This window comes from Peromyscus maniculatus, chromosome 2 (genome assembly GCF_049852395.1).
Source record: "Peromyscus maniculatus bairdii isolate BWxNUB_F1_BW_parent chromosome 2, HU_Pman_BW_mat_3.1, whole genome shotgun sequence".
NCBI classification, from domain to species: domain Eukaryota; kingdom Metazoa; phylum Chordata; class Mammalia; order Rodentia; family Cricetidae; genus Peromyscus; species Peromyscus maniculatus.
Window position 1 is genome coordinate 127,786,164 of NC_134853.1, and position 20,758 is coordinate 127,806,921.

A 20,758-nucleotide genomic window follows, 5' to 3' on the forward strand; every position below is an offset into this window, starting at 1 on the left:
GGAGCGAAAGGGGCCGGGCGCATTTTGCGAATGACAGACGCTTCAACCAATCACAGTTAAAAAATGTCTTGTTTTGTCCACGCCCCTCGGGCAGTGCCTATCCTTACAGGTGGAACCTGCAAAGCCCTCCCTGCTTTGGGTTTCTGAGGTCCTTCACAGGGAGGGAGCTTGCAGGTGGGTAGAGTGGTGGTGGTCCCTGCGTAGGGACCAGACGAGTCCCGGGACCTCCAACCTCTGCTTGGGACGTCCTTGACCACTCTATAGGCATTTCGAGGTTGAAAGGTCCCGGTCTCCCGCACTGTAAAATTAGGAGTTGAAATGGCTTAGCGGCCCTGCGTCCAGGAAGTGGGCTCTGGAAGTGTCCTCCTCTCCACCCCTCTTACTGCCGCCCGCGCTTTGCTTGGCTGCGGCTTCCAGAGCCTGCGAGTGGTTTTGCACCCGGCTGCTCGCCCTGCGGCTCTGCCCAGCGCCTTCCAGGAGCCGCTCCTTCGCTCAGCACCTGCTTGGGGCTCGCCCGGCTGTGGGGTTGGGGGTGGGTATTGTGCTAAGCACCGGGTGAACATGTGGAACTTACGTTTGGGGGGTGGGGGAGAGGAGAGAGAGAGAACTACAGTGAACAGTGACAACACACACACACACACACACACACACACACACACACACACTCACACACGCTTCCTATCCACTTCTTTAGGTCTTTTTCTCATTTAACCTCTGTCAAAGTTGCTATTCTTTTTGTTTTTGTTTTATGACTGTCCTGTGAGCACAGAGAAGTGCTGTGTCTCTGGCCGCTAGAGCGGTTGCCTGATAACAGTGTATATTTAACAAATGAATGCATAGCCGGACAGTGGTGGCACTGGGGAGGCAGAGGCAGAGGCAGATGGATCTCTGAGTTCGAGGCCAGCCTGTCTACAGAGTGAGTTCCAGGACAGCCAGGACTGTTATATAGCGAAACCTGGTCTCAGAAAAGCAAACAAACAAATAAACAAATGAATGCATACTAGCACAGATAAAGTGCTTGGTAATGACAAGGAGGACACTCAGGAAGGGCCTCTGATGGAGGAGGATGACCTTTCAGCCAAGGCCTGAAGAGTAGGGAGAAGCATCCAGGCCGAGGCTGCAACAGAAATTGTGTCTCCCAGATGGGAAAGAGCCATGTCTTAGAAATTGTGATTGATGTGACCAGCTTCTCTACCAATTTCCAAAATAGCTGAGACACTAGGATTATTTAAACCCCGTGAAGGTAAATATAAGGCAGAGGACAGTATGACTAACCCTCACTTGTCTCATTTTAATACGGCCCCCCACAGAAACCCAAAGAGTAACTGGCATAAAGAGGCCTCATTCACTAGTGTAGCTGACACACAGCATGCTGTAAAGATGAGTTGACTGAATGGATGTTGAGTATTAACAAGGTCAGGGACTGTGTCCTCTTCACCTCTGTTGCATTCCAGCACCTAATCCTGTGCCTGGCTCCCAGACCATCGAGTGACCACTCACCAGTCAGCAGGGGCTTTCCATGTGCCAGGCTGTTGGGCAGGAGAATACAGAAAGAGAGTAAGACACCAACCTCGTTCTCCCTGGTGTCCCAGCCCCAGAACCATACAGTAGAAAAGGTTTTCTGAAGCCAAATCCCCTTCTCTGCTAAGAAGGGGATTCATTACACACACACACACACACACACACACACACACACACACACACACACACACATGCACGCACGCACGCACGCACGCACGCACGCACGCACGGACACATACACTGTAAGTAGTAAGTATGTCCTGTCTGACAGCAGATCCCTGGTAGAGCCATGGCTGTCCCTATAGCCTGGCAGGCCTTGAGAACAGAGGATAACCCACACGTTTTCCTTTTCTTTTTTTTTTTCTTTTCTTTTCTTTTTTTTTTTTTTTGGTTTTTCGAGACAGGGTTTCTTTTGTGTAGCTTTGCACCTTTCCTGGAACTCACTTGGTAGCCCAGGCTGACCTCAAACTCACAGAGATCTGCCTGACTCTGCCTCCCGAGTCCTGGGATTAAAGGCGTGCGCCACCACCACCTGGCAACCCATACGTTTTCCTTCTCCCAGGCGGACAGCGAAGGAGAGCCTGGCCTGTTCCGGTTGTGCCTTTGTCCGTGTCGCCCCAGCCCCACGGACAATGGGTGAGAGGGAGGACCAGGATGCTGAAGCTTGGCTGAGGCTGAAGCCTGTGGAGCCCTTGCCCTCCCAGTGCTGCGGGAGTGGCTGCTCACCCTGCGTGTTTGACCTCTATTACCGAGACCTAGAAAGATGGGAAGCAGCCCGAGCCAGAAATGACAGGAGCCTGCTGAGTGGGAAGCAGTCACCTGAGACCCAGGTGAGCAGTCCGGAGTTTCAGTCTCTGCCTGCCCAGTGCACCTGCTGTGGGAAGCCTTCCTTGACGAGACCGTGGAGAGAAAGAAGCAGACAGAACCAGTAGATAATGGAAGCAGATAGATCCGGGGAGCGAGGTCCAGACCTGAAGCCAACCTATTAGTAGCTCTGTGGATTTAATCGAAGCCCCTTAACCTCTTGAAGCCTTAGTTTCCCCTCTGCAAAGTGGACCCAGGTATTTGTAATGTTTAGCACAGAACCTAATCATTATTTTACTCAACAGATATCCATTGAATACCTGTTTGTCTTTGTTAGGGTTTACTATTGCTTTAAAGAGACACCACGACTGCGGCCACTCTTAGAAAGAAAACACTTAATTGAGGGCGGCTCGCTTACAGTTTCCGAGGTTCAGTCTATCTTGATCATGAAGGGAAGCATGGCGGTGTGCAGGCAGACGTGGTGCTGGAGCTGGAGTGTGCAGGCAGACGTGGTGCTGGAGCTGGAGCGTGCAGGCAGACGTGGTGCTGGAGCTGGAGCGTGCAGGCAGACGTGGTGCTGGAGCTGGAGCGTGCAGGCAGACGTGGTGCTGGAGCTGGAGCGTGCAGGCAGACGTGGTGCTGGAGCTGGAGCGTGCAGGCAGACGTGGTGCTGGAGCTGGAGCGTGCAGGCAGACGTGGTGCTGGAGCTGGAGTGCTACATCTCGCAGGCAACAGGAAGTCAACTGACTGTCACACTGAGGGAAGCCCTGAGCAAGAGACCTCAAAGCCCGCCCACACAGTGATGCACTTCCTCTAACAAGGAAGGCCACACCTCCTGAGAGTGCCACTCCCTTGGGGGACCATTTTCTTTTAAACCACCACACTCTTACGTGCCAGGTCCTATGGGCTATTGAGGATTTGTGGTAAGCAAGACACAGACCCTGCCTTCAAAAGCGCAAACTAACATGTGGTAGTATACAGACTAGGTAAATAAGGGGTGCTAGCGTTACTCAGTTTCCCCTGGAGTTCACTGATTTCCTTTCTCAACTCAAAAAGAACTTCATACATTTCATGACTAGTTACATGTTTAGTATATAGTGGCTGTACCCACCTGTGATAAGAGAAAATGGAGTGATATTGCAAAAGAGCATACTTCAACCCAACAGCTTTGTCTTTTAAATTGGGATGAAGTTATAACAATAGATTACATTTCCATAGCAAGTTACATTTTATGAAACACATATACAAAGCTAGGTGTGGTGGCCCAGTCTTTTAATCCTAGCCCTGGGAAGCAGAGGCAGGAGAATCGGGGATTCGAAGTCACCCTTGGTCATGTAGTGAGTCAGTTTGAGCTACATGAGATCCTGTCTCAAAACACACACATACACACACACACACATACACACACATACACACACACACACACACACACACACACACACACACACACACACACCAAAAAACAACCACCTACGTTATGCTAGTTTATCTTACCTCTGTAACCTTTTAATGCTACTAGATGAATGGCCTCTTTTTACCTAATAGGAGACCGAGGCCCAGAAATAGCAGCTAGCCTGATCAACCCCAGTGTCCTGACTCCAGCTCAGTGTTCTTACGCCACAGGCAGCTGTGACAGGGTTCTCAGCAACTGTGACTGATGGAGACTAGTTCATCCTGGCTCAAGGGGGCTGAGGTGGAGAGTGGGACATAGCCTGTCAATGCTGAGACGCTGGTTACTGAGATCCAAGTTTAGTGTGCACCAAGCCTTTCTCAGGTAAGCCAAGCATGAACATTATACAAAGGAGAGAACCAGGTGCGGTGGCGCACACCTTTAATTGCAGCACTTCGGAGACAGAGGCAGGAGGATCTCTGTGAGTTCCAGATCCACCTGGTCTGCATAGCAAGTTCAGGACATCTGCATATTATGAACACAGGTTAACTGAAGGGCTGAACCTTTCCCTTTTTCCTACCTCCTGGGGGTCAGAGACAACCTGACTGCCCACATGTATTAGGGGCTACTCATCAACTACATGATGAAACCTCCCTTTTCTCTCCGAAGCCTGTAAGAGGGAAACCCCTCTTAGTCTCATGGGCCTGAATTTTCTTTGGAACCCTGCCATATTCTTTATCTCTGGTGTCAACAACTCTTCTGTCCTCAAAGGACAACTCACCTCTGTGTTCCTCCTGAAATCCAAGACCTGAGACCTTTCATAAGCTACTGCCATCAGGCCTCAGTTTCCCCCAATGATAAAAGGATGTTGGCTTGGATCATCTCTAAGGCTCCATCAGTTTTTCAGCTCTCAAGATCTGGAACTTAACAGGTCTGAAGGATGAGCAGGTGTTTAGTACACTGGGGTGAGTGTTTTGTGTAGAGGATACAACTTGAACTTAAATAAGACCTTGAGGTGGGCAGTGGCAGGTGGCCTTGGGAGGAGGAATGAAGTCTGCCATCTGTTCTGTGGCAGATAAATGAAGCTGGTGGTTGTCCACTGCTCCCTTGAGTATAGGCTAAGGAGCCTGGGCCTTGTGGAGAGCCACAGAAAGCGTAAAAGCAGGGTAAACTCCATGTGCTGTGCATAAAGGGGACGCAAGGTAGAGCCAACTCTGTCACATCAGGAGGTGGCTCCCACCGGTGAAAGTGGCGAGGATGTGTGTCCCTTAGGCCTGAGCTCTAGAAGTCAAGTCTTCTCCTGTTGCAGGGCTGCTCCACCAAGCTGAGTCCAGAGACCTTCCTGGCCTTCCACATCAGTGCCGTGGAGAAACTCACCAAAGACACCTATCGTGTCCGGTTTACACTCCCTGGGAACAGTCAGCTCGGCCTGCATCCTGGGCAGCACCTCATCCTACGGTACACTCAGAGAGTGGGAGGACCATCGCCTGCTCCCCTGCTTTGCCACTGACCAGATGAGTAGCCTGGGGCAGCTTGCTTGGCCTTTCTTAAGTCCTTGTTTGCCATCTTCAGGATAGACACAGGAGTGTATGACTCAGAGTCCTTGACAAGGAGCTCAGTAATGTGCTTTTGTGATAGATAATGACAGCACCACTTTAATATCACTTACTAGCCAAGGCACAGTTCTGTCTACTCACATTCATGAACTCATTTAACCTTTCACAAAATCCTGGCTGGTAGGTGCCATTATCATCCCCAGAGGATACCGAAGTCAGAGAGGTTCAGGAACTTGCTCAAGGTCACACAGGAAGTGTTGGATCAGGATTTGAAAGCAAGAAGTCTGTCTTTGGAGCTAGTGTAATTAGTATCGGATGATAGAAAGGACACAATAGAGTAAACAACTCGAACATATGGGTGGTAGAGGCAGGAGGATTAAGAGTTTAAGGTCAGCCTCAGCTACATCTCAATTTTGAGCCTCTCTTGGGCTATATGATATCTTGTCTCAAAAACAGTAATAATAAAAGAAAACACAAGCAAACAAACAAAAAAAGTTTCCCAGTATCACACAACTACCAAGTAGTGGAAGCCAGATTCCAGCCCAGACAGCCTGGCTGCTGAACTACATTAGTGTCCTCTCCTCTGAGAGTCCTGCTCTGAGCTTCCTTCTGAACTGCTGTGGGTCTCCAACCTGACCCATCCCCACCTTGCCGGGGAGACACATCTTTCAGACAGCCAGTTGTGGGTATGTGTGGCTCAGCAGAAAGATCAGTACTGCAAACGCAGGTCTGGAAGATGTCATCACACACCCAAACAGTATGCAGGAGCATGTGCCTGTGTGGGAAGAACAAAGGGGCGTGGATCTGAACCCCGAGAATGCTGGAGCTTATGGGGTTGGCAAGAAGAGAAGGAGCCAACAAACAAACAAACAAAACAAAAAACCAGGGCTGGAGAGATGGCTCCGAGGTTAAGAGCACTCACTGCTCTTCCAGAGGTCCTGAGTTCAATTCCAAGCAACCACATGGTGGCTCACAACCATCTGTAACGAGATCTGGTGCCCTCTTCTGACCTGCAGTCATACATGCTGTATACATAATAAATAAATAAATCTTTAAAAAAAAAAAAAAAACATGGTTGGGAACAAGAAAGAGAGCTTCCTGCTGGCCAGACTGACCACCTAACTCACACCGGCCCCTGGTGTGGAGAAGAGTTGGCAGGAGAAGCCACAGTGTAGGTTACAATGCCCTGCAACTCTCCATCCATGAATTGGAGTGGCCAGGACGCCCAGCTTCTAGGCTGACTCCCCTCCATTCTCTCCACCTCCCAATGACATTCCTAATATGCCTGACCATGTCACTCATTAAGACACGTTCTGGTGCTCCTCATTGCTTCCATAATGACACTCTACTCCATGGCTACCCAACCTCCTTTCCTGCCAGGTCCTCCCTCCCTTCCCTATTGCACATGTGTTGTAATGACCAGTTCCTGACTTGCCTGCCTCTGTCCAGCCCAGGCTGTTCCCTCTGCCTGGCCCCACCTGTCACCGGCCTGCTCATGCCTCAGTAGCTGACTCCAGCAGACTCCCGAGTTCACAGAGGACAGTGCTCACAGTGCTCACAGTGCTCACAGTGCTCTCAGACACATCAGGCTTTACCTGCAGGAGGTGGTGTCCTGTGCCTCTCATCTCAGCCATGATCTGTTCCACTCTTGGTTTCTGGGTATATTTCAAAATGTGTCTTACATTCTCTCTAGTTCCTGCATTTGATGCACTTGGAGGATAGGGCCTTTCAATCTTGGTAGACACCAGAGCAGAGTGTTGTGCATACAGTTAGCTAGTGTTTGGGTGTTCTTGGGAAGTAAGTTGTCAGGATTTCTGTTATTGTTTGGTTTTGGGGTTTTTTGTTTGTTTTTTATTTTGGTTTATTTTTTCAAGGTCATTATATATTCCAGGCCAGCCTCAAACTCATGCTTTTTCTGCCTCAGTCGCCCAAGTGCTGGGACTGTAGGGCGCACCGCCACACTCGGCTACCTGGCTACTTGGAGGAGCAGGACCAAACTTGGAGTTGGAGCTGCAGTCAATGCCAGCTGTGCATGTGGCTTTCCTTCTCTTACTTAGCATTGCATTCGGCATTTTTTGTTGGTTTGGTTGGTTTTGCTTTTATTTTTCAAGACAGGGTTTCTCTTTGTAGCCCTGGCTGCCTTAGATCTCACTCTGGAGACCAGGCTGGACTCAAACTCACAGAGATCCACCTGCCTCTGCCTCCTGAGTGCTGGGATTAAAGGCGTGAGCCACCACACCTGGCTCTGGATTTTTTTTTAAGATTTGTTTATTTTTATTTTATGTGTATGCATGTGTGTTTGAGTGAATGCCTGTGCATCATGTGTGCCGTGTCCATGGAGGTCAGACGAAGGTATCAGATCCCCTGAAACTAGAGTTACTGGCAGTTGTGATCTGCCCAATAGAGGTCCTGAGATCCAAACAGATCCTCTGCGAGAGCAGGCAGTACTCTTAGCCTCTGAGCCATCTCTCCAGCCCTAGGTTGTTATTTTAAATACAATTGTGCATATAATATGCCTGGTACGCAACAGACATTCATACATCATCGCTATTATCACAGCTCAGGATTGCTCTCCAGACCCCATTGTTGGTAACATTGTAAAGACAAGTCACACATTGACAGGGCTTCGGCATCAAGCCCCTGGGAAGACTCTTCCAGTTCTGGTACTTGCTGGTCTATGGTCATGTTTCATAAATCTTAGCAGTTGTTTTTAATCTGTGTTGTTTTGTAGTGGAGAAGTCAGGAAACCTCAGGAATGTCCCACAAACTGCTCACACCATCAGTGCACTTTTTTTTAAAATCAGTGTTCTTTTTGACATACTGTTCTGTGTGATTCCAGTGAAGTCACACAACCAGGACCTAAATGGCTACCCCTACTTTTCAGGAGATGCTGCTGAGGGATGAAGTGACCTGCCCGGGTCTCACAAGTAGCATGGGTAGTGGTGAACTCAGTGCTCTCCCATCTGCTGTTCCTTACCTGTCCCTGGGTGAGGACCTCTGGGAGTGACTGGATCCCACCTCTGTGTCCCTTAGCCTGGCCGAGGAAGTGCCTGGTAAGCGTCTGTTAAATGACTGCCTGCTGTCTGTGCTTCTCCTTCCCAGAGGTCTAGTGAATGGCCTGGAAATCCAGAGAGCCTACACGCCCATCAGCCCTGCCACTGCCGAAGGCTACTTTGATGTTTTAATCAAGGTGAGGTGATTCTTGTTGAGGATTCTGTAAGGCGCTATGCACTTGGACCTCCCCCTCTAGCTTGATTGGGGTGGAGGGGTTCCCGTCTATTAGCTGGCATGAGAATAGGCTGACTTGAAGAAGCAATAGTTTAGAAGGCCTCTTCCCTCTCCTTTTCTAAGGAGAGTGCTGCTGGCCCTTCCGGAGGGCGTGTTATCGGGAGATTTCAGGAAAGCTGTGTCTGATCACCTGTCACCAGTCGATGGAAAGAGAATACTGAGCTGAGATGAAGCAGGAGCAAGTCCCTACACCCCGTGTGTGCTGGCACGGTGGTCCAGCATGACCTGGAGGGACCAACAAGCCCAGGACAGAGTGAACTATCAGATCAAGACAATGCAGCATGATCTAGTCATGACAGAGGAGGCCTGGCCCAAGTCAGGGCAACGGGCATACAAGGGACTCGGACCCAACTTCCTGGGAGATACTCTGTGTTTGAGAAACAAGAGAAATAAGGGAAGAAAGCTCTGAGAGCTGGGAGCAGTGTTCAGAAGTTGCATGAATTGGGAAAGGCATTCATCCTGGCACAGAAGGGGGCGGGATGCCAGAAGAGAAAACTGGCCCCAAGACCCTTCACACAGAACTAACCTGACATCCTGTCTCTGGGAGGTCGGCCTTGAGGAGGAGTGTGAATTGGTGGTGTCAGGGAACGGCCCTCTAGGCTGACAGTGCCTATAGCCAGACAGGGAAGGGTGACAGGAAACAGGTCTTCTGGGGACTGTATTCAGCCCAAGTGGTGGAAGAGGATGCCTGTGGGGCAGCTGGGCTAGTGGAAGAATTGTCAGAGATGAGTGAAATGGATTGGATACAAAATGCCCTGGAGACCCAAGATCTTAGCAATAAATTACAGTCATGGAGGCCTAGCGTGAAGAAACTAAGTAGATTGCTTTTCATGGACCCCCTGACCCTCTGACATTTGGCTTGCAGCAAGTCCAGCTTTGTGCGCTCTAACCTGTTGTGGCTCTGCCAGCCATGTCCGGCCTGGCAACACCATGCTGCCATCTACAAAGTTCATGCTCCAGAACCATTGAATCAACAAACAAACCCCAAAACAAAAACACTAATGATGTTTTAAAATAAGTTTTCGATTTAGTGTCAGGCCACGTTCATAACTGTCCTTAGCTTCTTGTGACCACAGGCCACAGGTCTGCCATGCCTGCAAGTGAGAGCATCTCCCTCGTGGAATAGGGAGCATCAGTATTGAAGGACAGCTTTCATAGCTAAGCCTCCTTACATGGTTGTGTCGTTGTCCTGGTTCACTGGTCAGCAGGCTGAGGACCAAGGTGGAAGGGGGAGGAAGCAGCACTATGGGTAAGCAAGCCCCTGACTCTGAGGCCTCCGGCCGCCCTGGGCTCCTGCTTCCTTGCCTGTCTGCAGAGCCCGAATGTTTATTCCTTCCCACATAAGCCTGGACGAGCTCCCTTCTGCACGCTACTGTTTGTCTGGGAGATTCCACAAATCCTCTCCAAATGGCCTGCTTCCCTGCGCTGCTTGTCTAGGGTGCTTCTGCTGAGAGGATAAGCCTGGAGACAGTCCTCCAGAGCAGCTGGATCCCTCCCAGCTGCAAGGCTGATTTTCTCCTTCGGAGAGGTATCTCATTATCCCTAAGCCACTGGCTGGGAAGAGCTGGAAATGTCTTTGCAAATTGGGAAGGCGGTTGGGAATTTGTGGGTTGACTTTCCCTCGAGGAAATGAAGGAAGCCTTCTTCTACAGGCTCCTGCTGAGCACCAATTACACTGCTTGTACTCTGTTCACATTTTCTCCTTTCGACTCGTGACCTCAGGAAGACCGGGTTATCCCCACTTCAGTGATGAAGAAACTGAAGCTGGGTTAGTCTCTGTTGAACGGTTACTCCAAGCCAGGCTCTCCTTCTTCAGTGTTGTCCTGGCCTGGGGCATCTAGGGCCGTAGCTGGGATTCTGTTTGCTTGCTTGTTTCTTTATGTGTTTGGGTGTTTTGTCTGTGTGGATGTCTAAGTGTCTGGTTCCCTGGAGCTGGAGTTACAGTCAGTTGTGAGCCACCTTGTGGGTGCTGGAAATCGAACCCAGGTCCTCTGGAAGAGCAGCCCGTGCTCTGAACTGCCGAACCATCTCGGTAGCCCCCATAGCTGGGCTTATTACTTTCCCCAAAGTGGGCCCAGAAACCAAAGTGTGCTCCTACACAGCTTGCAGTAAAACCCCTCCCTCCTGGGCCCCTCCCAGGTGAGCAGGGACTTCCTGTGCCGGCTAGTCCACAGCAGTGCCTCGTGCAGATGGTGCCAGGGTGGCTATGGATGCTCAAAGGCAGGTCTGACCACCAAATCTGGTCTCTCCTTCCAGCCTGGGGTCATCCCGGCCACCCTTGCAGTTTGGTCCCTCACTGTTTCCCTGGCCCTACCTCTGCGTGCTCATCTGTTCATGAGACGGCCTGGGCTCTGTGCTGTTGGCCATTCTGCTGCCAATGCCCAGGAACCCAGTTTGCCCCAGCTCAAGCGTCTCCACCTCCTAGAAGGCCAGCTTTATCTCACTCCCTGGGCTCAGCAGGGCTCCTCTTTATGGAGTGTGAGGCAGTATCTACCTTGTTTATGTCTGAGATGTCTATATACATCCTTCCCATACTTTGAGCCCTTTCAGAGGAGGCCTGACTGGATAAGGGATATTTATTGCTATGTTCGTGGTTCAGGCACTGGGTGTCTTCATGGTGTTTCAGGTCTAACTGTGTGCCCTGCTCCCCCAGCATGGTGCTCAGAACAGAGCAGACAGGCAGTGTAGACAGCTCCCTCACATAGTAGTCATCCCACCAGGAGGTGGTATAGAATGAGCCAGAGACAGTGTACAAATGTACTTGGCTTTAGCCTGCCCAGGATTGCAGAATTAGGAGTTTATTGCTGACATTTCAGAAGTGGCAGGGTTTTCAGTAAAAATATGAATCTCCCGCATTTCTTGGAAGACTCCTAAGATCTGGCAACATCTGCCCCACAAACTAGACTAGCACCTGCAGAATAGCTTCCCTGTAAGAAGGAACACCCCTTGGCAGACTGCTATCTTTCTGACACTGAGTGTTAGTTGCCTTTAGTTCTTCGTTGGGCTGCATTCCCTGCATGGTCTCCTCAGGCATTTGGGTGTGAGACCTTGAAGTTGGTAGGTCCACTGGAGTCTCATCTCAGCCTTACCATCCACCTTGTGTGGGCGGACGGCAGCTCCAGCAGGTAGGGTGCAGAGGAAGACAACCTGAGTCCCTCAGGAGACACTGAGCGTTCAGAAGGAACTCCCAGTGTTGGCTGGGGAGGTCTGTGCAGAGAACATGCCGCCGCCCACTGACTGACTGTTCCCTGTGTTTGCTTCAAGTGCTACCAGAACGGGCTCATGTCCCAGTATGTGGAGTCCTGGAGAGCAGGAGACACAGCTTTCTGGAGAGGGCCTTTCGGAAGCTTCTTCTATGAACCAAACAAGGTCAGTCCTTCAGTCCTGAGGAGCTTCCCGAGGTCTGTCTCCTGTGAGTTCCCTGTTCCAGGCTAGAGAAGCACACTGCGCTGTTCTTCCACTGCTTACACCACCGCCCAGAGCGGTGTTGGGCTTAGACGAGGGAGGGGGATAGACAGGCCCTAAGAAACAAAACTGCCCACGTGACTCCGAAACTGGCGATGGCCGCCTGTGCCTCAGGAAATCAGGCTTGAGTACGTGGGGTTCAGGACCCCCATGCCCTCTGATTCTCATCTACTGCTTCAGGAAGTTTCATCAGCTTCTCAGGAAGCTGAATACAGCCCACACTCACTCCCGAGAGCTGAGTACTTCTAGATGGGACGTCTCTTGTCCTCATCTCCACGGCAGGCTTGGATCTCTGTCCAGCTTTCCCAGAAAGAACTGGTCATTTCTCCTTAGCTGTCTCGTGCCTGGGAAGAATTCCAGGAGTATGTATCAAGAGTCTTGAGAATCCTTTGACCCAGTAATTCCATTTCTGGAAGTCTATTACAAAGAGAGGGAAAAAAAAATCAAACTGCTTCTTTCGCATGCGTTAGTGGCATTCTTATTTATAATAACAAAAGACAGAGGCGACCGAGTATCCAACAAAGAAACAGTTAAGTACACTGAGTTACAGATACTTGATAGAACAGTCTAGATTTTGAAGTTATGTTTTTAATGATGCTCTACGCTTATGTTATAAAAGCCAGTAACAAGTACTAGGCACAAAACAATATATACCCAGTAGGGAAACTAACTTAAGATGCACAGAAAAAAATGCATATGGAAAATGTGTGAAGTGTTAGCAGGTTGGGGTGGGGGAATTATGAGCAATTTTTCATTTTCTTCATTATACTTCCCAAATTATCTGGAATGAGCACCTATTACCTTTATAATTAGGAAAACCAAAACAAGTGGGAAGTAATGAATCATGCTTGCCTTGCCATTCTTTTTGTTTAATTTAAAAATAGCTTTTATTGTATTTTCCCCTTATTATAAATGCAAAACATGTTCTCTAATCCAAAAAAAAAAAAAAAATCGTCGGAGACAGACAGAAAGAAGAGTGCACCTGCAAGCCATCGCCCCGGGATGCCAGCCTCATGTCTTCACTTCCAAACCTTCTCCCCCACACGGTGTATGTTCACACATGTACACGCACATGTGTATATGAGCATCACGATACCAGCTCTGTCTGCACTGGGATGTAGCTCAGTGTAGCCTGCTTGCCTAGCACTTGTAGGGCCCGGGCTCCACCCCACAATCACAGGAAATACGTACCTGCATACATACTTCCAAACCCATGTGTGGTTCACCCTCTATGCAGGCCACCTGGTGGCTCACTCAGCCCTCACGGCAGCTCGTAGGTGATTCGCCCCCCATTTTACACATGAAGATGCTTATGTTATCACTCTCCAGCACTGTTCTGGTAGTATCCATGGTCATCCCTGCATTCTGTGTCCCCCAGACCCTTGAGAGCAGGGTGTGAGAGCAAGGTGTGGATGTTGTCTCTTTTCCTAGCTTGGAGCAAACAGCCCTCAGACCACCTTCCCCATGAGGGAGCCCCCAGGGCCTGTGGCCTGCATCCTGGGGACGTCAGAGCCTTTTGTTTCTCACCCAGGTCCAGCAGCAAAGGGGCAGGGGCAGGACCCCATGTTCACGTTGGCCACCAAAGCCTTGCCAGGGTTGGCTACACCCCCGAGAGGGCTCGGGTCCCAGCCCCTTGCCAGGGCCTGCTCTATAGCTGTCTTGTTATACCAGCCATACAAATGTCTGTCTGTGCCCTCATGCCACAGGCAGACACTAGCGTCCGTCCAGGAGACAGGCAGTATTTACCAGTGTTGTGTGAGGGAGCATGAGGCACTGGGGGGGGGGGCGTAAAGGAAGAGCCCACCCCCCCCCCCAGCGCTGCTCAGGGAAGGCTTCCCAGAACACAGCCTGAGCGAGGATGAGAGAAAAGGAGGGTGAGGTGGGTCAAAGACCCGGAGGCTGGAGGAGGCACCATGGTTGCAGGACGAGGTGACCCGGCCCAGGATCTCAGGCCTAACCAGGGGGAGAGCTGAAATGATTAAACCTCAGCTCCATAATGGGCCTCTATGTTACCTCATGGTGGTTCTGAGAGAGGAGCTATTTTGGGAAAATTCTTTCATTATTGTTTTCCACCAGTGAAGAAATTGAAACTCAGATTAGGAAAATAGCTTTGCCAGTGTCACATGGTTGGGATTTATACACACAAGTCTAATCTCTAGAATGAAAAAGGGGGATATTTTCCTGTGTGGGTGAGGCACTGACCTTTAAGAAACTGACTTTGAGAACCTGGCAGTAGTGGCGTACGCCTTTAATCCCAGCACTCAGGAGGCAGAGGCAGGCGGAGCTCTTGAGTTTAAGGCCAGCCTGGGCTACAGAGTGAGTTCCAGGAACAGCCCGGACTACAAAGAGAAAATATGCCTTGAAAAAAAAACAAAAACAAACAAACAAAAAGAAGAGAGAGAGAGAGAGAGAGAGAGAGAGAGAGAGAGAGAGAGAGAAAGAGAGAAAGAGAGAAAGAGAGAAAGAAAGAAAGAAAGAAAGAAAGAAAGAAAGAAAGAAAGAAAGAAAGAAAGAAAGAAAGAAAGAAAGAAAGAAAGAAAGAAAGAAAGAAAGAAAGAAACTGACCTTGAGAAGGCCTGCCCTTTTTTAAAGAAACCTAGAAACAGGACATGGGCTCACCGAGGAGGGTTGATGTACTAGTTCTCTTGGGCAGGAACTTACCTACAGTGCCATGCTAGGTGCATGTATGCATCACTTCATTTGATTCAGAGAAGAGAGGCTTGGGGTTCTAGACTGGGACCCTAAGACCTTTGTAGAGCTCCCCAGGGCCAGAGGAAGCAGTCCAGAGAGTGGGCTGCGATGGAGCTGGGAAGGGAAAGGCTTTGGTAGGAGAGGAAGTGGCTTTGGGAGGCAGTGAGTTCCCTGCTAGCACAAATACGTAAGCAGAGTCTGCGTGGGGAAGGGTTAAAGGGCAGCCAAGCCTCTTTCAGGTCGAGCTACCGTGTGGGAGCCTCAGAATCCCATAACCTGTGTTTTTCAGGCCTTGCCTGCTGCTCACAAACCAGGTGACTTCCTGCACCAGGGGCAGAGCATGGCAGAGATGGGTGGGATGCTTGAGAAGGGCATCACTGCCCAGCTTAGCCCAGGATAGACCCGTAGATGGGTAGTGGGCGAGACCCCACCATCTACTGCTCTTCCACTCTCTCTAGTATGGCGAACTCCTCATGCTGGCAGCCGGCACAGGCCTGGCCCCTATGGTGCCTATCCTGCAGAGCATCACAGACAATGCAGATGACGAGACCTTTGTCACCTTGGTTGGCTGCTTCAAGACCTTCGAGAACATCTACCTGAAGACCTTCCTCCAGGAACAGGCCAGGTTCTGGAACGTGCGAACTTTCTTTGTCCTCAGTCAGGTGAGCCCAGGGTGAGGACTTCCTCCCCTAGAAGCTGCATTTCCTTTGTGCTGTCCTGAGGACTGGCTGTAGCCTCTGTGCCCTGTGCTATATTAGTAGTCCCAGGTGCTCCGTGTGGAAAGTAGGCATTACCAAGTCCGTCACAGAGGAGGAAGAAGGCTTACAGAGGTGCTGGGAGGGGGGGCATGCTGCAAACTGGGGGAGCCGGGCCCGGGCCCCATGCTTCACACTCCTGAGCTCCAGCTTACAGCTGTCGTCCTCAGCTGTGTCCCACCCACCTCCTGGGGTCACTTGTGTGGGCTGGGACCCAAATGTGGGTGGAGCAAAGGCAGCAGCAGCAGCAGCAGCCCTGTTCAGGTGTTTGGGGCTAAGAATGTGGGCTCACATGCTCCCCATGATGCTTAGCATGAGGCCAGGCCTAGAGAAGGAGCTCCATCAAGACCGACTGGCAGTGCCTCCGGTGAGGTCTCTGCCACCTCCATCTGTTCCTCCACACAGCAGCAGAACAGCAACTGTCAGGCTCGGCGGGCTGCAGGTACTCTAGCCAGAGGCCACCTGTGTCCTGCGTCCTGTGCCCCCCCGCCCCCTCCTGCCACAGCATGCCGTATCTCAGGCCAGGCCTTCCATCTTCATTGTCTCCTGCTTTCTTAAGGGTCTGGGCTTGCTCCTTCCTGTCCTCCCTAGGATGGGGTTCCATACCACCTACCTCCCATTTCCTTTTGCTTGAAGGTCAGCCATGTAGTCCTGTACTGCAGTTTCCTTTTTGAGACATCTCTGGAAAAATCTCTGGCAGTTTATATGATCCTCGACCTTATGGCTGGGGCTAGGACACTGGATTGCTCACCCTGCAGAGCTTTGTAGAGCTGGGCTCTTCAGACCTGTCCACAGGTGATGTGCACTTGGGAGGGTCTGTTTGGGGAACATTAACAGCAGCAGGAAGTGCCCAAGGCAGGGCATGCAGCAGGAGGCTGGTGTGCAGCCGAGGGCATGAGGGAAGGCCACAGGCCCACAGCACAGCAGCCCCACAAAAGCGTGGGCCAGGAAGGGGAACAGGACGCGGGCACCTGGCAAGCTCACCTGGCTGCTGGCTAGCCCTCTTTTCCTCTGTCCTCAACCAGATGAGAGGCTGGGGACACAATGAAGGCCAGATACTTCCTGTCCTTGAGGCACCCGCCTGTCTACAGGGACAGCTGGTTGTTGCTGTGTCTTAATTGTATCCGGCTGCTGATGAAGACCCTGACCGAGCAGCCTGGGAAAGGAAGGGTTTATTTCAGTCTTCAGCTGTAGTCCATCTGGAATGGAAGTCATGGCTGAAGCCTGAACCCCAAGACAGGAGCCAAAAGCAGAGACCTTGAAGGAATGCTTCTTCCTGGCTTGTTCTGTCTACTTTCTTCTGTACCCCAGGGCCCTGCTCAGGGATGGCACCACCCATAGTGAGCTGGACCCTTTCACATCAACCATCAACTAAGGAAATGAGCTGGTGTGGTGGCACACACCTTAATCCCAGCCCTGGAGAAATTGAAGCAGGCAGATCCCTATGAGTTTGAAGCCAGCCTACTCTACATAGTGAGTTCTAGGCCAGCCAAGACCTAGAACATAGTGCCAAGGCCTAGGCATAGGGAGGCCCTGTCTCATTTAAAAAAAAAAAAAAGACAGAATGAGAGAATGTACTCCATAGGTTTGCTGTAGCCAGTCTGATCTCAAGGCATTTACTCACCCGAGGGTCCTGCTTCTCAGATGACTTCAGCTTTAGTGAGGTGACAAAAACTGACCAGGATCCTGCTCTTCTTTGAACAAGTCTCTGTGTACCATTCAGAGCACATCAGTCCCCGACAGTCTCTTGTACTGCCACCCTGTCTCCTTTACAGATGTAGAACTGAAGTAACAGGGTAGCAGTAACCGAGAGCTGGGTACCAGCCCAGCTGGTCCTGCCCAGAGGCCATTCTCTTCGTGTCCACCGGTCGCACACATCCATACTGATAAGCTGTCCATCCTTGCTGGCCAGCAGGGTGGGCAAGTGAGGTCAGGAGTGTTGCAGGAAAGAGGTAGCATTTTAGATTGGACTGGGGAGTTAGGTTAAAGTTCACTTTTGGCTCTGCTGAGCTTTCATGATGCTAGATGCTGAAGGTCGGGCAGGGCAATGGGCTGGCTCAATGACAGGAGTAAGGGGTGACTATGGCAGCTCTGCTCACCCACCCGCACCCACCTGCCACTCAGGCTGCTTCTTTCCCTGCCTGACCTGGCGACAGCATCTTCAGGTCTCCCCGCCTCCTGCCAACTTGCCCTTCATTCTGCACTGCCTTCCTCCCAGCCCTTCACTGGCTCCCACTGTTCTCAGGACTTCCCAAGCCCAGTGGCCTATTGACCTTGGGATCTCCATCTTCTGGCCTGCCTTCCCTAATGCTGTGTCCCAGTGTCACTGTCAAGCTTGCCGGTACAGTGGTCCTGAGCTTTCAGGTACAGTGGCCCTGAGCTTGTAGGTACAGTGGTCCTGAGCTTTCAGGTACAGTGGTCCTGAGCTTGCAGGTACAGTGAGTGGTCCTGAGCTTGCAGGTACAATGGCCCTGAGCTTGTAGGTACAGTGGTCCTGAGCTTGCAGGTACAGTGGCCCTGAGCTTTCTGGCAGCTAGCCTTTGTTCCTGCTGCCCCCCACCAGGCACCCTATTTCCCCTTCCTTTCCCGATGCCTGCTCACCCTTCCTGGATCTACTGAAGTGGAAGTCCATCCTGCAGGCTCAGAGCCCCAAGTGCTGCTTCTGCCGTCACCGCACCTACCTGTCTATCATTGTTTAAGGGGCTCGGCCACAGCTGAGGAGTAACCAGACTCAGTGATTCTTGGGGTGCACAACTGGGGAGAATCAGGAAGTGGGAAGGAGAGATGAGGCTGGTGAGGCCTGCTGGCTCTGCCCTCAAGGTTCTACCAGGTAGGGAGAGTGTTTTGGGGGAGTGCGGGAAGACTCAGATCACCAGAGAATGCCCCTTGACAGCACTAGAGGACATGGAAGTCATCCAGACTCCTTGAGGTGGGCTACAAGGTCTGAAAGCATATGGGACACCAGGAGCCCCTGCCCCTCGGCCTCCACGGGGCTGTGATGTTACTCTTGCTGGCAGGACCATGGCTTTCCACAGCCCGGGCCTTCATCTCAAAGCTCAGAGGTTAGTAACTCAGCATGGCGGTTGTTAGGACCCTCTCCATCCTGGCTCCCCAGCCCCAGGAACTAGGAGTTTCTTCTAGTGAAGGATTTGTCTACCGTTTCCCACGATGGAGGAAGAGAGCTGGCTGGATGAACACTGAGAACCCCAGAAGTCATGGTTGCTCTTTCTTGTCTTCCCAGGAGGTCTCCCCAGAGCAGCTTCCCTGGAGCTACCGTGAGAAGACCCACTTTGGGCGCCTGGGCCAGGAGCTGGTTGATGAGCTAGTAGCCTGCTGCCGGAGAAAGCCCTTCACATTAGTCTGTGGCTCCCCTGCGTTCACTGAGGACGTGGCTAGGTGTTTGCTGTCTGCTGGCCTGACTGAGGACTCCTACTTCCTCTTCTAGCCCAGGCCATGGACCTTGTACAGGGGCACGGGAAGGAGCCCAGACTAGAATCAGAAGACGTGGAGTCCAGGCCAGCCCTGCTGCTGACTTGCCCAGAGACCTTGGACAGATGCTATCACCCTTGAAACTTGTATTCCTGTCTGCTGCACAAGATTTGTCCTTCCCTCCTAGCATCCTGGTGTGTGGAGGGAGGCCAGCAGCTGGAGGCCAGGGAAGGCCGAACAAATGGAGTCCTGCCGAGTTCAGGATGGTGGGAATCGGGTGGGATAAGGGGTGAGGAGCCTCTCTTGTCCTTCCAGAGGGCCCAGAATCAGTGCTAAGAGGATGGCTTTGAGAAAAGCTCAGAGCTCTTTGGAGGACCTTAACTTCTGTACCTTCCGTGGGTTGAACCTGACTTGCTGATGGCCTTGGTCAATGACCTGACCATGTTCTCAGAACAAGACACTGGATCATCTCTGTATCAGTGTCAAGTCTTTCCTGCCGTAACCAGCTTCATGCTCAGTCTCTCTTTCCTGGCTCAGGAAGCCAGCCCAGAGTCCTTTCCCCACAAAAGAAGAGGAACAGAGGCAAATGCCCCTCCCTCCTGCAGGCAGCCACATAGCCCATGCCTTCAGCTCGGTGCCCTGGCGACGGTTGCTATGGAGATCTAAAGATAGAGCAGGAGACAGGAGACCTGGGTCCCTCTCCCAGCTCTGCCCACTGAGTGGCTGCTGATCAGGTCCACCCAGACCCCCCCCCCACCTCCTCCATCCTGCATGGGGCATGCCCTCTCCAGGGAACTTGCTGCCTGCCCCTGGGCATCACGTTGACTTAATGAATTCTGCTTTCCACAGCCTGGGCCCCAGTTTGCTGCGCCAGCACAGGCTAGATGCAGGCAGTCCCCAGACTTCTAAAGCTCGGCAGTGGAATGTTAGAAGTGGAGAGCTAGGAGCCTTCAGGATTAGTCATTTATAACCGGAGAGTTGCAGCTGAGCAGACGCTCTGATGCCAGAAAAACTGTCCAGCAGATTCACGGTACAAACGGGGAAACCAAGGCCCCATGATGACTCACCCAAGGTGAATGGCAGGGACAGCCCTTCAAGTGTCCCATCTCCCCCCCTGCTCTCGGGGTTGTACACCATGCTTTTCCAACCTGGCTTCATGGGGCACTGGGGAACCTTGCCCGGATGGCAGCGGTAAAGGGGGGCTGGAGGGACCCCCAGCTCCCCTCAGTCACAGCAGGTCTGTGTAGTGCGGCCTAGCGGAGTCCTACCCAGAAAACCACAACAAATAAATCCCTGTGCTGGGCTGTGTTCACTATACAGTCGTGGTGGGCAGCTGTGTGGCGGCAAGTTTTCACGTTGAACATGGGGGCATGGGACCTCTGCCGTGGTGGACAAGGTATGAGGCGTGACTTCTCAGAACCCTGTCATGAGCACATTAAAGTTCCATGAACATAAGTCAAGACACTTCATGTTGTTTGGCCGGGTCCTCCACCTGCTCTGGGACATTTCTCCCTGGGTCTCAGGCCTAGCACACTGGGACTCGGGTGAAAGGCCCTGACCGAGGGCCAGAGCTCCCAAGCACGGTCCATTCCCCCTTCCCACCTTGCCTACGGCTTGGGACAAGACACATGTCCTTTCTCAGGGCCTCCGAGAGCTTCACCACCATGCCTTGCTAAATCCTGCTGCTTGTCCTCACGGATGCTCCTGGGGGCCAAGGAGCCTGACTGTCCCAGGAAGTAGCAGCGAAGGTACCAGGTGAAGTCTTTCCACTGGAGAGCTTCAGCCAAGCCACAGGGCGGAATCCAAGCTCTGAAAAGGGTGAGTATTGTAGAAAGGGGGTCCACAGTGCTAGAGGGTGG

The 20,758-nt window shown here is 51.6% G+C and overlaps 1 protein-coding gene across 1 annotated transcript; it reads left to right on the forward strand.

Moving 5' to 3' along the window:
• The first annotated feature begins 8 nt into the window (after nucleotides 1-8).
• Cyb5rl (cytochrome b5 reductase like) lies at nucleotides 9-20,354 on the forward strand. Its single transcript, XM_015996454.3, has 7 exons — nucleotides 9-174; nucleotides 2,084-2,351; nucleotides 5,025-5,173; nucleotides 8,374-8,461; nucleotides 11,824-11,928; nucleotides 15,174-15,377; nucleotides 18,712-20,354. Exons 2-7 carry the CDS (start codon nucleotides 2,154-2,156, stop codon nucleotides 18,913-18,915), a joined length of 948 nt encoding a protein of 315 aa, XP_015851940.1. The 5' UTR covers nucleotides 9-174; nucleotides 2,084-2,153; the 3' UTR covers nucleotides 18,916-20,354.
• Nucleotides 20,355-20,758: the final 404 nt, after the last annotated feature.

What these genes read in the sequence shown, in the direction of transcription:
- Cyb5rl (XM_015996454.3), top strand. Translation starts at nt 2,154, where the DNA reads ATGGGTGAGAGGGAGGACCAGGATGCTGAAGCTTGGCTGAGGCTGAAG. An exon ending in AGCAGTCACCTGAGACCCAG is followed by an intron (nt 2,352 to 5,024) that starts GTGAGCAGTCCG and finishes CTCCTGTTGCAG; the next exon opens with GGCTGCTCCACCAAGCTGAG. An exon ending in TCTTCTATGAACCAAACAAG is followed by an intron (nt 11,929 to 15,173) that starts GTCAGTCCTTCA and finishes CACTCTCTCTAG; the next exon opens with TATGGCGAACTCCTCATGCT.